Genomic DNA, 15330 nt, shown 5'->3' on the forward strand with positions numbered 1-15330 from the left:
GGATCCAAAAATGGCGCGGCGCGAGAGGACCGCCAGCTGCTCTCCGCGTAAAAGGGTACACACACCGCGGAAAGTGAGCATTCCATGTTCGGCAGGGTACCACGTAAACGTGGAAACGCGTAAAGTGAAACCGCGTAAAGCGAGGGTTTACTGTATACCGTAGTTTACCAAGTGGTAGTTGGTCATAGACCCCAAACTTCTATGCAATATAAGAAAGCGTGGAGCCTTTTTCAACAATTTATTAAGTTAACTGCTCCAGACATTGTCGGAAACAGTGGTGTTGGAGTTTTTGTATTTTCTGTTCAGAGTTAAAGGCCTTCAAGGATCGACAATTGCATCTTTTAAATCAGCATTGGTTGACCCTCTGGCGTGGGGTTTTAACATTACAGGGAGTTCTGCTATAACCCGTGTTTTGATAACGCGAATTTGCTCTAACGCGATTTATGAATTCGGAACAATATTTGTATAACGCGAAAGCTTGTTTGCTATAACGCGATTTTTGCTAACTATTTCTCCAATTTTGTGGTATTAACTGTGAATATGGTAAAGAAGAATATCTCCAAAAAGCGCTCTGATGATAGAATTCCCAGTGATTATCGTAAAAGAAAGGATATAACACTTGAAGAGAAGCTCAATGTTATCAACCTCAAAATCACCCTTCTCCCCCATCAAGTTACATTCATATTTTTTCAAGGTAAAGTGTTAAATTTACTGTATGATTTCATTATTAGATATGAATGTAACATTTATTTAGACTGTGCTATCCTTTGTGTTAGGCTAAATACTAAATTTTTTCGATTTCGAGTAATCTGCACCTAACCCTATTTTCTCCATAAGCCCTGTTATTTCTATTACGCGATTTTCTATAACACGATATTTTACAAGAACACAATTATCGCGTTATAGCAGAACTACCTGTACTTTGAGCCCCAGAATATATCAAATGCTCAGATCATCCTTTTTCATTCAGAGACCCCCTTGGCCGAAGAGAATCCCACCTTGGTCACTAGATAAAGTTACTAACTTTCTTATGGGGCCTAACTACAATATAAATCTGACCCGGGACAGGTTGCTCCAGAAGGCAGCCTTCCTTCTAGCAATAGCAACAGGTATGACTATTTGAGCTGATTTAAATTTCCAATAATCCATCATTATTGGTACTTTCTGAGAAAGATGTCACCCTTTTTCCTATGGAGATCCTAAGAAAAAATGAAAGGAAGGATTTTCAAGCTCAACCAATCCGGATAAAATGGCTCATGGATGAGCTCATATGATTTGCCCAGTTAAGAATCTTCAAGAATGGTTAACCAGATTCCCTAATCGAGGCCCCTATGTATTCTCATCACAGGATGGTAAGAAAATTGTCTCCTAGTCAAATGACAAAATTTTTATCTCAGTTGGTGTGTCAAGCAGACCCTGGCAAGAAAATTTTTGGCACATGACACCATGAAGTATGCAGGGTCTGTGGTCTTTCTGTGGCATATGAGCCTCAGTCAGATCAAAGAAGTGGGCGTTTGGAAATCTTCAAAAACCTTTCAAAACAGCTATGTTCATCTATCTCTGAAAGATGCTTCACATGTGGTGGTGCTGGGATACCCTCCCCCACCTAGTTAATCTCCACAACCAGAACCTTCTTCTTCTTCTTCAGAATAAAGTGAGTATCCTAATTTGGATACGTATCTTATAATTTTACCTTCCAGTAAATGTTTCCTTTCAAGGAAAATATTCTAAACAGGTTTATAATTATTATCTGGACCTAAGCTAGTAGATCTTATATGCAATGTCACCTCCCTTTCCACCTCCTGCTCGGGTAATCAAAGCTAGACGTAGCATTCTGGATTGAACAAAAAGCCTTTTTTTTCCCTTAAAAAAAACCAGTTTTTGTGATATAGTCCAGAATGCAACGTCGACATCCCATCCATCTCCACCCCTCGAGAGTTGACATTTGTTTACTGCTCACTCTAGGGCAAGCGATGATGGTAGTGATGCGTGTGCTGCGGGATGCGGGAGGGGGTTTTGAGAATTGCAATTAAATGCCAGGTAGTGACGTGTCCTAATATTACGTATTTTAGTACAGTCGGCCCTTAACATACGTGGGTTTATAATACACGGATTTACAAATACGCAGATTGCCCCGCCGGAGGAATATTCTGTACATTGAAGTAATTGAAGTACATTCAAATCGCGCGCCATTCAACTCGCACGTGGCACCGAACATGGGACACCGCCCGCTCCCGCAACCTCACACACACACACACGCATAGCTCTCCCTCACTCAGTCAGTTTCGCTGTAACCACGCTTGTGTTGACATCGGCATTGTAGTTGCAAAAATATTACATTTCCGTGAATGTATTATATCAAGCACAGTATGAATAGAATATCACTAATATAAGAGTATTTTAACCAAAAACTAATAAAAAACGAGTAACATATCTTGAACATCGGAAGGCTAGGTAAAGTCTTTTGTTTTCATGTAGTTTATCCTAATTTACATTGGAATGCATTACTTTTCAGCAAAACTACTATTTATTTCTGAGAATATGGAAATGTAATATTTTGCTGAAATGATGTACGTATTACAGTGGAAAGTGACGAAAGCAATGACTCACTTTCTTTCGTTCAAAAGATGTTACCGTAATCGCTTTTCGAATGGTTTTCAGTTAAAAAACTGTTGTATTACAATAATATTCTATCCTAATTCACTTGTGATGCAACAGTTTTTTAACTGAAAACCATTCGAAAAGCGATTACGGTAACATCTTTTGAACGAAAGAAAGCGAAAGTCATTGTTTTCGTCACTTTCCACTGTAATACGTACGTCATTTCAGCAAAAATATTACATTTCCGTGAATGTAGTATATCAAGCACAGTATGAATATAATATCATTGTAATATAACAGTATTTTAACCGAAAACTATTAAAAAAATGAGTAACATCTCTTGAACATTCGAAGGTTAGGTAAAGTCTTTTGTTTTCGTAATGTATTTTATCCTATTTTACATTGAAATACATCACGTTTCAGCAAAACTACTATTTATTTCTGAGAATATATTCATTCAGGCACAGTTTAGGTAAAATATACATGTGCTGTAACATTTTTTTAATTGAAAACGATTCGAAAAACACGTACCCTCTAGCCCTGTTCAAGGAGAAGACTGGGAGGAGCTGTTTGGTGCTTAAGACGATGACAAGGAAAATGATTTTGATGGATTTTAATGAAAATATTCAGAAAGACCCTGGCACTGTCAAGGAAAGTGGCTGCTGAAGGCTTCCGGGACATGGCAGAGGACGAGATTAGGGAGCTAATTGAAGAGCACGACACTGAGCTGACCGAGGAGGATCTACAGGAGTTAGTAGACTCAGGCAAGGAAGAGGAAGCGAAAGGGAAAGAGGATGAGGAAGAGGAAGAGCACCAAGAAATAACGTTGGAGAAGTTGGGGGAGAAGACCAGGAATATTGAGGCACTGAAAAACCTGGCCTATAGTATGGACCCCTCCATGGTGCGTGCCCTGAAATTCATGCGAGGGATGGATGATGTTTTCGCTCCATACAAAAACATCATGGAAGAAATGAAAGAAAGAGACGACAACTCCCCATCACCATGTTCTTTGATCACCGAAGGAGAGATTTAACACCATCAATCAATGGCGGCAGTGAGGAAGCAGTTGAATCCACAGTCGCCCCCACTTCACCACCTGTTATGGAATTGAGTGACCATGAGTCCGATGACCCCCGCCCTGTCGCCGAGGAGAGGTACGGTACAGTAAAGTGAAATTCTTATCTCTTTTTTTTAATAGCTTTTCTTGCCATGTTTATTGTTTGTAAAAATGCACAGCACAGTGCAGTTCAGTACAAGTACTGTACATAGGAAGTGGAGGTGCAGTTATTCACAAAACATTTGTGCTTGTTGTTGGCAGTAGTGACGGTGCGGAGGGAGCGAGTTGGGAGGAGTGGTGAGGTGACCTTGGACGCAGGAGCAGGGACGAGTGGAGATGCCAGCCAGTATATTTCGGGTGTATTAATTGTTTTTATAGCTATTTTTGCATTTTAATATTAAATACTGTACATTATGTTTCAACAAAACTACCATTTATTTCTGAGAACATAGAAATGTAATATTTTTGCTGAAATGATGTACGTATTACAGTGGAAAGTGGGACAAAATTGTGACGCAAGCAACGATTTTCGCTTTCTTTCATTCAAAAGATGTTGCCGTAATCGCTTTTCGAATGGTTTTCATTTGTGGGATTATAAGGCTAATGATAGGGTAGAATATTATTGTAATACAGTACGAGTACAACAGTTTTTTAACTGAAAACCATTCGAAAAGCGATTACTGTAAAATATTTTGAACAACGAAAGAAAGCGAAAGTCATTGTTTTCATAATTTTATCCCAATTTCCACTGTACAGTAATATGTACGTCATTTCAGCCAAAATATTACATTTCCATATTTATTTCTGAGAATATATTCATTCAGTCACAGTTAAGGTAAAATATACTTGTGATGTAATATTTTAATGAAAATACGGTATCGTAGTTTTCTTTTGTATCAAATTTAATTAACAAAGATTGATGTTTCAAATGTAATGAACAAAAATTTATGTACAGTATCTATAAATAAACTTTAACAAATGAATACTTTGTTTTACATCGTCCTGTGTATACCATACCATGCATTTGGCTACTTTGGGCAAGCTATGATGACGCAAGAGATCTGCCCTGGCGACTGTACCGACACTCACAGCTGGTGGTGCGTTGGTGCGTCGTTTCCATTGTTTTCTGGTAGTTACTGGTAAATATTTTTCAACCTAACGAAACTATTATCCTTTTAGAGGTCGACCCCCAATTTTTTGCAAAATAATTTGATCTTAAAAACTCGAACTACACACAGGTATATACGGTAAATAAGGACATGGGGGGCCAGGGTTTCTTTTGGGGTGGGGGGGGGGCAGCACATATACGCGGATTTTTAACATCCACGGCTATCTTTGTTACGTAACCCCCGCGTATGTTAAGGGCCAACTGTAATTATTAGATGTTTTAATTACCTGTATGTTGGCCTGGCAAGTTAATGCAGGGCATATACATATGCAGGTACAAAGCTAGACATTGCATTCTGGCCTTTTCACAAAAACATGTTTTTTAGAAAAAAAAACAGCTTTTCTTAAGAATCCGACATAACTAGAACTGGTTTGTAATATTTACGTGAGAGAACTAGTTTGCGAGGCGGAGCGGCGGGTGGAGAGATATGCGTCACCCAGCCACACACTTTGAGGGAGAGTCAGTGCGCTTACCCTCACCACATTAACGTGTGATCAAGTGCAAACTGTTGTTTTTTCTTCTTTACTCTCTTTTTATGCCCTCATCGTGGCTCCCAAACACAAACTTGATGCAAGTGATAATAGCAGTGCACCCAAGAAAGGGAAAACAATTATGATGGAAGTGAAAGTTGATGTAATTAAACGTTTTGAAAACGGTGAAACACCATCAGTGATTGGAAAAGCATTGGCTTCAACAGTTGGAACAATTTTGAAAAATAAACAGAAAATTCTTGAACATGTAAAAGGATCTTCACCAATGCAGTCAACTGTGATAATAAAAGAAAGAAGTGGATTGTTAATTGAAATGGAAAGATTGTTAATGATATGGGTGGAAGATCAAAATCATTGGTAATTGCCTGAAATCTAGCCTTGATTCAGGAAAAAGTGAGAAGCTTGCACACTGACTTAAAGGCTAAATGTGGTGGTGAAAGTGATGAGGAAAATTTTGTTGCTAGTAGGGGCTGGTTTAAGTGGCTCAAGGCAAGGGCAAACTTACCTAACATTAAAGTGCAAGGTGAAGCAGCTAGTGTGAATGAAGCTGCAGCAAGTGAATTTTCTGCTGCTTTAACTAAAATAATTCAAGAAGGGGGTTATTGTGCTGAGCAAGTTTTTAATATTGATGAAACTGGAAACCTTTGCATGTCTACTGGTCAGAAAATCTTAAAGCTTTGAAGGGTGTTTTCAAGGTAGCACTTTCAGTTATCTGGAAATCTAATTAGAAGGCTTGTTCGACATACAGTGGTCCCTCGGTTAACGAGCACAATTCGTTCTAGAAGGTTGCTCGTTAACCGAAAAATTCGTTAACCGAAACCATTGTTTCAATGGGTTTATGGGTAATTGGCTCCAGCTCACCGAAAATTGCCTCGTCAACAAAAAAGGTAGTAGAGTACACTTACTTTGAGGTGGAAGAGAAGGGAGAAGAGAAGGCATTGGGGTGGAAGAGAGTCACCCCATGGCGCCATTTCACCCATAAAATTTTAGTTCACTTGGTGTAATTCAAGATTATTTTCTTTAAATCAACACTGCACTGCATTATATATTGTCAATATGTAAAATAAATTTCAAAATGACCAATAATTATAATTTGACTGGAAACACAGAAAAAAAGCAATTATGTTGAAGAGTCTCTCAAGCAAGATGTTTCCTCCACTGAAAAGACACAGAGACTGATGCCTGTATGGTGTGTTGACAGGCTGTTTGGCGCGCTAAAAACTAGTTTCCCTGTACTTAAATTATGTTAAATAATTGTTAAAATGACTAAAAATTTCAATATAAGACTTTTGAAATTATTGAATAGTACAAACTTCTTGATATTTACTAAAATAGTAAGGAATTTAAGCCCTAGAACCGATTACTGTATTGGCGGACTAATATTACAGCTAGTGTGCAAGCGAAAACATGTGGAGGGGCGCTCGTAAGGAATTCGTTAATCGAGGGAATGCTCGTTAACCGAAGTTAAGAATCTTATGGAAGGTAATTCATTAACCGAGGCGCTCGTTAACCGAGGGATCACTGTAGTTCCCTTTTGAAGACTGATACCTAAATCATTTTGTGCCTGAAGTGGAGCAGTATTGTATTTCAAAGTCATTACCTTTCAAAATTTCATTGGTACTTGACAAGGCACCTCGCCATCCAGCTTTTTTAGATGATGTTCATCCAAACATTAAGGTTATGTTCTTACCTCCAAACACAACATCTGGTTTACAACTTATGGACCAGAGAGTTATTGCTTCATTTAAAGCATATTACCTGAACAGGACATTTGCTCAAGCTATCAGTGCAACAGAACAAAAAGAAGGTAGGACTTTTAAAGAATTTTGGAAGTCGTACAACCTTTATGATGCTGTGAAAAATGCAGGTTCATGGGCTGAGGTAAAAGAAACCAACATGAATAGTGTTTGGAAAAAACTCTGCCCACAGTTTGTCCACAATTTCAGGGGCTCTGAAGATGATGATAGGGAAGTGACACAGACAGTGGTAGACCTTGGGAACCAATTCCAGCTTGATATTCATGAGGATGATGTCACACAGTTGCTTGATTCTAATGCTGAAGAATTAAGGATTGAGGAGCTGATTGAACTGGAGAAGCAAATTTTGTCAGAGGATGTAGAGGAAGCTGAAACTCCAGAACCAAAGTGATTCATTACAAAAGAAATGGTAGATGGTTTCAGGCTTATTGATGAAGAATTGTTTAAATTTAAACTGCAAGATACCAACATAGCAAGAGTCATAGAGGTATTACTGAATGTCTATGATGCTACAGAGAAATTTATGACGAAAAGAAGAGTTTCAGTTCAACCATCCCTTGAAAAGTTTAAAGAGTCAAAATACAGCCAAAATCAGTCCCATCAACCTCTGCTGCATCTACAGAACCAGTCCCATCAACCTCTCCACCATCTGCAGAACCAGTCCCATCAACTCCAGAACCAGTTAATTCTACCTCACCAGATACTCCAGAACCAGTCCTGTTAACATCTACATCATCATCACCATCTTCAGTTTCACCCCAATAAAGTCTCTGTCACTCCTACAAATGCCCATCTCTACATGCAAGCCAGTCCTAGGTTTCAATGCAAGTATTAGACTTCAATTTCTACTTTTCTTTACTACATTTTGTCATTCAATTTCTTCTTTTCTCTTATATTAAGTGAGTTGAGGTGTATAAAGGGACTTGGGTTATGATCTCGTGCACTTAGGGTATGTGTTCCGACTTACTAACATTTCTAACTAAAGAATGTCCTCGGGAATGGAACTCGTTTCGTAACCCAGAGATCCCCTGTACTCAGTGTTTCCCACACTGTTATTTGAGCCTGTTGTTTGCCCTCCTTGTTTTGCTGTTATCCCTTGTCTAACGATAATTTTGCTTAACAATAGGTTTTTTCAGGAACATAACCTCATCGTTAAATGAGGGATACCTGTATGTCCTGGAAATCACACATCCTTAACGTAGTTAAAGCTGCCTCCCAATAGTTGGGAATACTGTACAGATACTGTAGCTACTTCACTCCTGAGCAGTTGCTTCAAGTATTTAAGGGATTCATTCATCCTAAGTTGGAGTACTGCTCTGGGGTGGCTCTTCTTCTGTCCAACTGTTAGATAGGGTGGAATCAAAGGCATTTCGTCTTATTAACTCTTCTCCTTAAGTCAACAATCTTTCTTCCCTTTCTCTTTGCCGCAGTGTTGCTTCACTTTCTCTTTTACAGGTACTTTAACGGGCAATGTTCAGTAGATTTGGCATCCTGTGTACCGCCGGCAAGGCTGTGGGCTCGTAACACATGTCTTCCCCGCGGTGCCCACTGTTTCTCTGTGGATGTCGGTCACACGAGAATAACCCATTATAGTACCTTCTTCTTTCCTCACACAGCCAAACTGTGGAATGGTCTGCCTTCTTCTGTGTTTCCATACTTATACAATCTGTCTCACTTTAAAAAGCTGGTTTTCCGGCATCTTCATGGTGTAGATTAACACAGTACGTATAACCTTTTTCTTCTTTATTTTTAATTTCTTTCTGTTCTTATTTTTTCGCCCCCCAGGCCCTGTTGTGGGTCGTTCGACCTGTGCCCGGGTGGGCTAATTCCCGTAAAAAAAAAAATAAATGAATAAATGTATGTATGTAGTTAAGGCATGCTTGTGTACCTAAATTTATAAAACACAGATGAAGGCTTCTTATGTGTACTGTAATGCATTTTGGTGAGATATTGAATGGGTACATGACTCTCCATGAAAACACATTGGTTATTTTAAATTAAAGGGGTTGTTATAAATACATTGTATTATATATATGCACTGACTTAAGTCTATTAGTAAAATCAAGGTAATTCACTTCCATACTGCAGTATACTGTACCATTATGGTATTTCTGATATTTCAACAACTTTATAACCCTTGTATTATGTGTATTTTTATTGTTCAGTGTTATTCGTACAATAACTTTTCCCTATGTGTACATGATTCCATTTTACTTTTATAGTGAAGCTTTATTTTATTGATACATGTTGTGTTTTCTACAGGAAACCCTGTAACGGAAGACTTGATAAACCTTGAAGTACCAGGGGATGATGAAGAGTCGTCCATGACGCCTGAACACGTCAAGCATGTTATAGACGACTGTAAGAAGTTGTTGGTCCCAGATGCTGAGACTATTCTTGGAGCTTGGGGGCTCATTGATGCTGACCCCTCGTAAGTTGCTGCCAGAAACAAAGTCAAAAGTTTGTTGTATCAGTTTTGGTATAATTTTATTTTTAAATATTTCAACTTTATTGTTAATTTAATGGCTTACCAAGTACATGATGACAGGTATCCCTCTCTTTACAAATGGGAAAAATATATTTCGGTTCCTCAATGACATGAAGGAAAATGACTACCCATCTACAGTAGTGTAATTTAGTACTTAAGTACTGTAAAATACATTTTCTTTTATCCTCTTCACCACTGATCGACTCATTAGCTGCTTGGGCAGTCGGTCTCGTCTCTGTTACACATTGTTGGCTAGTACTGGGCATGCACTGGTTTCTGAATATATCTGATCTTGCTCCAGTGTTAGTCAAGTCTGGCCTGGAAAGAGCTCACACTTGGTGCCGTCACAACACTCTCCGGCAGATTGTTCCAAGAGTTCACAATTCTCACTCTGAAAAAGTTTGCCCTCACAGTTTTCTGGATTTGTGGCTTCTTCAACATTGAGCTGTGACCCCTTATGGAACAAGCATCTGCCAGCTCCAGGAATGGACACTCGACTTAGATGTTTATACACGACAACTAGGTCGCCCCTTCCCCGTCTGTAGTAAAAGCTAGGCAGTTGCAAGCGCTCTAATATCTCTGGATAACTGAGGTGCTGAAGTGCAGGCACCATTCTGGTGGCCCTCCTTTGGGCATGTACAATCAACTGACAGTCCTTAGTACATCTCGGGGACCAAAAGGGGTGACAGTACTCCAGGTGGGGAAGAACCTCACTCTTGAAGATCGCTACTAGATACCTGAACACTTCCCAGAATCCCGTACCCTTCCAGTTGAATTTTCAGCCTTTCATGGGGTATGCTGTCGAATGCCTTGGCAAAATCTAGGTAAATATTGTCCAGAATTTGGGTCCAAACGTCCAGTACCTTGAATAATTGTGTGAAACAGGAGCGTCCCAGCATAAAACCGTGTTGGCAGTCCTTTACAAGGTTGTTTCGCAGTAAATGTTCCATCATGGCATCTCTTATAATGCTCTCAAGTACTTTTCACACTATGCTGGTCAGGCTCACTGGTCTATAATTATTCGTGAGTGACGATTGACCTTCATGGATATAGGATTCACAGAAGCCATTTTTCCAGTCACTGGGGACCTTTTGCTAATCCAGGCATTTACAGAACAGGATCTTCAGGGGCTCAGCAAGGTCATTGAACAACTCTCTTAGCACTCTGAGAACACAATGTGGGTCAGCTCTGTCAAATTGTCTGTCCTCAAACACAGGAAGATTGTTTGCATCCTCCCTTGTGAACACCGAGGAAAAGAATCTGTTCAACGCCTCCGCCTTGTCCTGGTCAGAAACTGCATAACTACCATATTCAAGCCTCAGGTCCGATTCGCCTACTCGTGTTTTTAATTTCGACTTTGCTTATCTGTAAAACGCCTCTGGGTTTGACTTGACCTTGCTTACAATCTGCCTCTGGAACTCTTTTTCAGCCCTTCTACACTCTGATTTTGCTTGGTTCCTGGATCTGGCATACATCCCCCTGTCCTGCTCGTGATTTGTCCTAACTCACGTCTCGGATTTTGGGGTTTTCTTCTTCACTTTGTTGACCACCGCATGGTTCATGTGTAGCGCTCTCCTTGTATTCCTGGAGGCACTGGGTATATATTTGTCAATCAAATGGTTCACTTTACTGGCTAGGATATTCAGCGTAGTGTCTGTGTTCTTGTATCTTAGTGAGTCAGGTCAGTGAATTCTCCTCATCTTCTCCCTCATCCCATTGTAATTTCCCTTGTAATATTTGAACCTTGGTCTGGTTTTTTCTTGAACCAGGTAACAGTTAAATCTGAAGGATAACGTTACGTGGTGGCTAGTGCCAACTGGGGCTAGGTGTTCCAGATTGGTCACCATACCCTCCTTGTTAGTTATGTTCCAGTGATTTGGGTGTTTGCTCCCCTCTGTAGTGGGTCAGATCTTTAACATGTTGGAATAGGAAATTATCTCTCCGAGTTTCTACAAAAAGAGTAGTGGGATTATTTAGGTTGTTTGGCGTGGTTTCATTTCTACAGTCGATGTTGCCATAGTTAATCTCCCATGACAATGAGGTGGCTAGGGTTGAGCACCGTTGCATTGTCAACTAAGGCTCTTAAGTTCAATTGGTTTAATATGCTACAGTTTGGAGATCTGTAGATACATCTGACAATAAGTAAGTCTCTCCTCTTTTGTTTAATTTTACACCACATTGAATCTTCAAAACATCCTCTCCCTGTACCCTCACCTGGCTTGCTCTAAGGTCTTGCCTAGCATAGATAACCACACCCCTCTTGCAAGTTGCTTGAGAAAGGTTCTAAAATGAGTCATATCTGTTTATACTGAATTCACTTTTCTCTGAGTCAATTCTGTTCTTGTTCATCAGTTCTACAACACGTACTATATCGGGTTGATGTACTTTGAGTAGGGTATCAAACTCTGCTCTCATATCAAAGAACATGTCAGTATTAGTGTACAGGGGCGTACAGTCTTTCCTCGACTTACGACGGAGTTCTGTCCCTACGACCAGGTCGTAGGTCGAATTGGTCGTAAGTCAAAAAGGCAAAAATATACATAGAAATTCTGAAATGAAATACAGTACAGTAAAAGTAACCAATAATGAAGAATGGATACAGTGTTACTGTGCACTTACCTTCAATGTAGTCAGCTGAATGCACACGGGGCCTCAATAATTTTTTAATTAAGCATGGAGACTACATTAATTGGATGAAGCAGAGGAGGAGACAGGGCTGGGTGGGTCTTCAAGTTCGCTTTCTTCAGACAGGCTAACATACTTGCTTGTTGAAGGTATTGGATCATCTTTAGGGAGTGAAGAGGCAGCAGTGGTGGGGCATGAGGAGACCAGTGGGGGACTTCTTAAAAAGGATCTCCAATTTAGATTGCACAGTTTGCCTTTTCTTTTCATTGTAAATTTCCCTGTAGCAAGCAAGTGCATCTTGGATCAGTATGTCAACTTTTGCAAAACGCTCTACATTTTGATCCATTTCTTCAAAGATTTGCATCCCCTTATTAATATAGTAGCAAATGCCTCTTCCATTTGTTTTACTGAAAACTTTTTGGGGGGTGCAGGTTCTTCTTCTACATTTTGTCTTTCTTCTTCCTCTGAAATTTTCTGTGCATCTAGTTCAATAAGATCCTCGTTACTGAGCTCTTCTGCTACACTTTCCACCAACTGCTCAGCATCTTTATTATCAATTTCTAACTCCAGCTGTTGACCCATCTGCACTATCTTGTTACTAATATCAGAAATTGCTTCATCTTCATTAAATCCTCCAAAACTGTTCACATATCTTTTCAGGACCTTCTTCCATATTCCATTCATGCACTGACCTGTAACCTCATCCCATGCTGCAGCTATGTTCTTTGTACATTGCAAAATGTTGCAGTCCTTCCAAAACTCTCAGAGCATTTTCTCACCTTCAGTAGCAGTAACAGCCTGAGCGAAGGTCGTACGTAAATAATACGCTTTAAAAGCAGCAATAGCACCTTGATCCATGGGTTGAATGATAGAGGTAGTGTTAGATAGATTACCTTAACATCAGGGTGCAGGTCCTCCAGGTGTGGTGGGTGTCCCGGAGCATTATCTAGAATTAATAAAATCTTGAACGCAACCCCTTGTTGCAGACAATACTCCTTGGCTCATGGAATGAAACAACTCAAAAATCCTCAAACAGTGTTTGGGTCATACATGCTTTCTTATTACTGCGGTAAAACACTGACAGTGTGTGCTTGCTAACATTTTAAAAAGTCCTTGGGTTCTCTGAATGATATATCTTGAAGGGTTTTACCTTGAAACCAGCTACATTCTCCCCCCAAACAAAAGTGTGATTCGGTCCTTGAATGCATTGAATCCCAGCATGCTTTTCTCCTCTTTGTGGATGTATGTCCATTCAGGCATGCGCTGCCAGAATAAGCCAGTTTCATTCACATTAAATATTTGCTCAGGCAAATAATTTCCCTCCACGATGACACTATCTAGCTCCTCCTTAAAAGCTTCGGCAGCACCCACATCAGCACTTCCTGCCTCTTCACTCACCTTTACACTTTGCAAACTGTAACAGTTCTTAAACCTTTGGAACCACCCATGACTTGCTGTGAAAGTTTGGTCACACTCATCTCCTGCCTGCTCTTCAGGCTTTCAAAAAGGCTTCTTGCAGCTGATCTTCCATCTACATCACAAGTAATTTCTCCATCTCATGAAGAGGACCTTTTCCTTTTTTCATTATTATTGTTCCCTTTATAGGTGCTGATCCTTTCACTACCTCATGAATTTGTTCCTTGTCCTTCAAAATTTTTTATATCGTCGAATGAAAGAAGCGTGAAATGGTTGCTACCGTTTTTCCATTTTCATATTGCATTATTATTTTCATTTTCATCTCAAAAGCAATTGACTGTCTCTTTTTTCTTCTTAGCACCACGAGAACTCTCTCTTTTACGCTTGCCAGCCATTTTAAAGGGAATTACAAACGAAAATTATGTCAGTACACAGCGCGTTCACTAACAACAACAAAGACGGCCAAACAACAACTGAGCGGGCTATGGTGTGGATGCTGTACACCGCGAGGCGGCCCAGCCCTAGCTATCGTATGGGGTCACATTACGACCAAACGTCTCGGGACTTGAAAATACATAATGTGAAAAATATTTTATACAACCACGGCGGTCGTATGTCCGGGTTATCGTAAGTTGAATATGTCGTAAATCGAGGAGAGACCGTACTTGACTTGCAAACCGGAATTTGTTCTTGGTCATGTCTCTGATCTTGGTAACGACTCTGGCCTCCCTCCATTCTCAGCAGCTGCAGTATTTACTAGATACATGTACATTACATTGTATTTTGTGGGGTATGGTCAGAGATGACATTGTTTACATGATGCTCGCCGCCTCCTGGGTGGGAGGTAGAGCAGGTGGAGGTGTCCCACTGTCCCCTGGTTCTACTGTATACTGGCGCACTTGCCTACACTACCTTCCCCCTGTATATAACGCATGCACGTCTGTCCCCATTCCTTATTAAATCCTGCCTCTTCCACTTCAAGCACCACAGGAGTTTTTTGTGTTGTTCTAATAATAATAATAATAATAATAATTAACGGTTTAATGAAAAAGTTCTGCAGCCCGAAAATATACATTGGACATAAATGACTTATTACATACACTATTGACATTGGTGGTTTAACAAAAGCCTTCATTAGAGAAAGGTAAAGGAACATACAGTGAACATACACATTAATGTTTACAGTGGAGGTCATGTATATCATGTGCGCTGAGGTGTTGAACAGCAGACACGTAGTGTAGTAACTCCCTCACAGATGGTGTTATGAAGGGCATCACATGGTGCAGTAATTTCCTCACTGCTGGTGTTATGAGGGGCTTGACATGGTGTAGTAATTCCCTCACAGGTAGTGTTATGAGGGGCTTGATGTGGTGTAGTAATTCCCTCTCAGGTGGTGTTATGAGGGGCTTGACGTGGTGTAGTAATTCCCTCTCAGGTGGTGTTATGAGAAACCTCACATGATGCTCAAGCAACTCATTCACTATGTGGTGTCATAGCATCATGGAGACACCACGTGGTCTGGTGTCACAGGACCTCACTCACTCCAGTGAGTGAGGTGTGGTCCCAGGCCTCCTTATCGTGTATGGATTAACACATAGCTGGTGTTGTTGAGTCTCAGGGGCAGTTATCACTGGGTACCTGGGACCTCACTGTGTCAAGGTTAGCTTGGGTACAACTCAGCTGTAACTGTTGAGTTGTTTTTCACTGACTTGAGCATTGTTAAGAAT

The 15330-nt window shown here is 40.2% G+C and overlaps 1 protein-coding gene across 1 annotated transcript in view; it reads left to right on the top strand.

The window, feature by feature from the left end:
• LOC121862630 (phosphatidylinositide phosphatase SAC2-like) overlaps nt 1-15330 on the top strand; it is a 192007-nt gene that overhangs the window by 153716 nt on the left and 22961 nt on the right. Inside the window, 1 exon segment of the mRNA XM_042360948.1 lies at nt 9337-9505. Coding sequence (XP_042216882.1) covers nt 9337-9505 — 169 coding nt within the window.

This window comes from Homarus americanus, unplaced genomic scaffold, assembly GCF_018991925.1.
Source record: "Homarus americanus isolate GMGI-L3 unplaced genomic scaffold, GMGI_Hamer_2.0 scaffold31037, whole genome shotgun sequence".
Taxonomy (NCBI): domain Eukaryota; kingdom Metazoa; phylum Arthropoda; class Malacostraca; order Decapoda; family Nephropidae; genus Homarus; species Homarus americanus.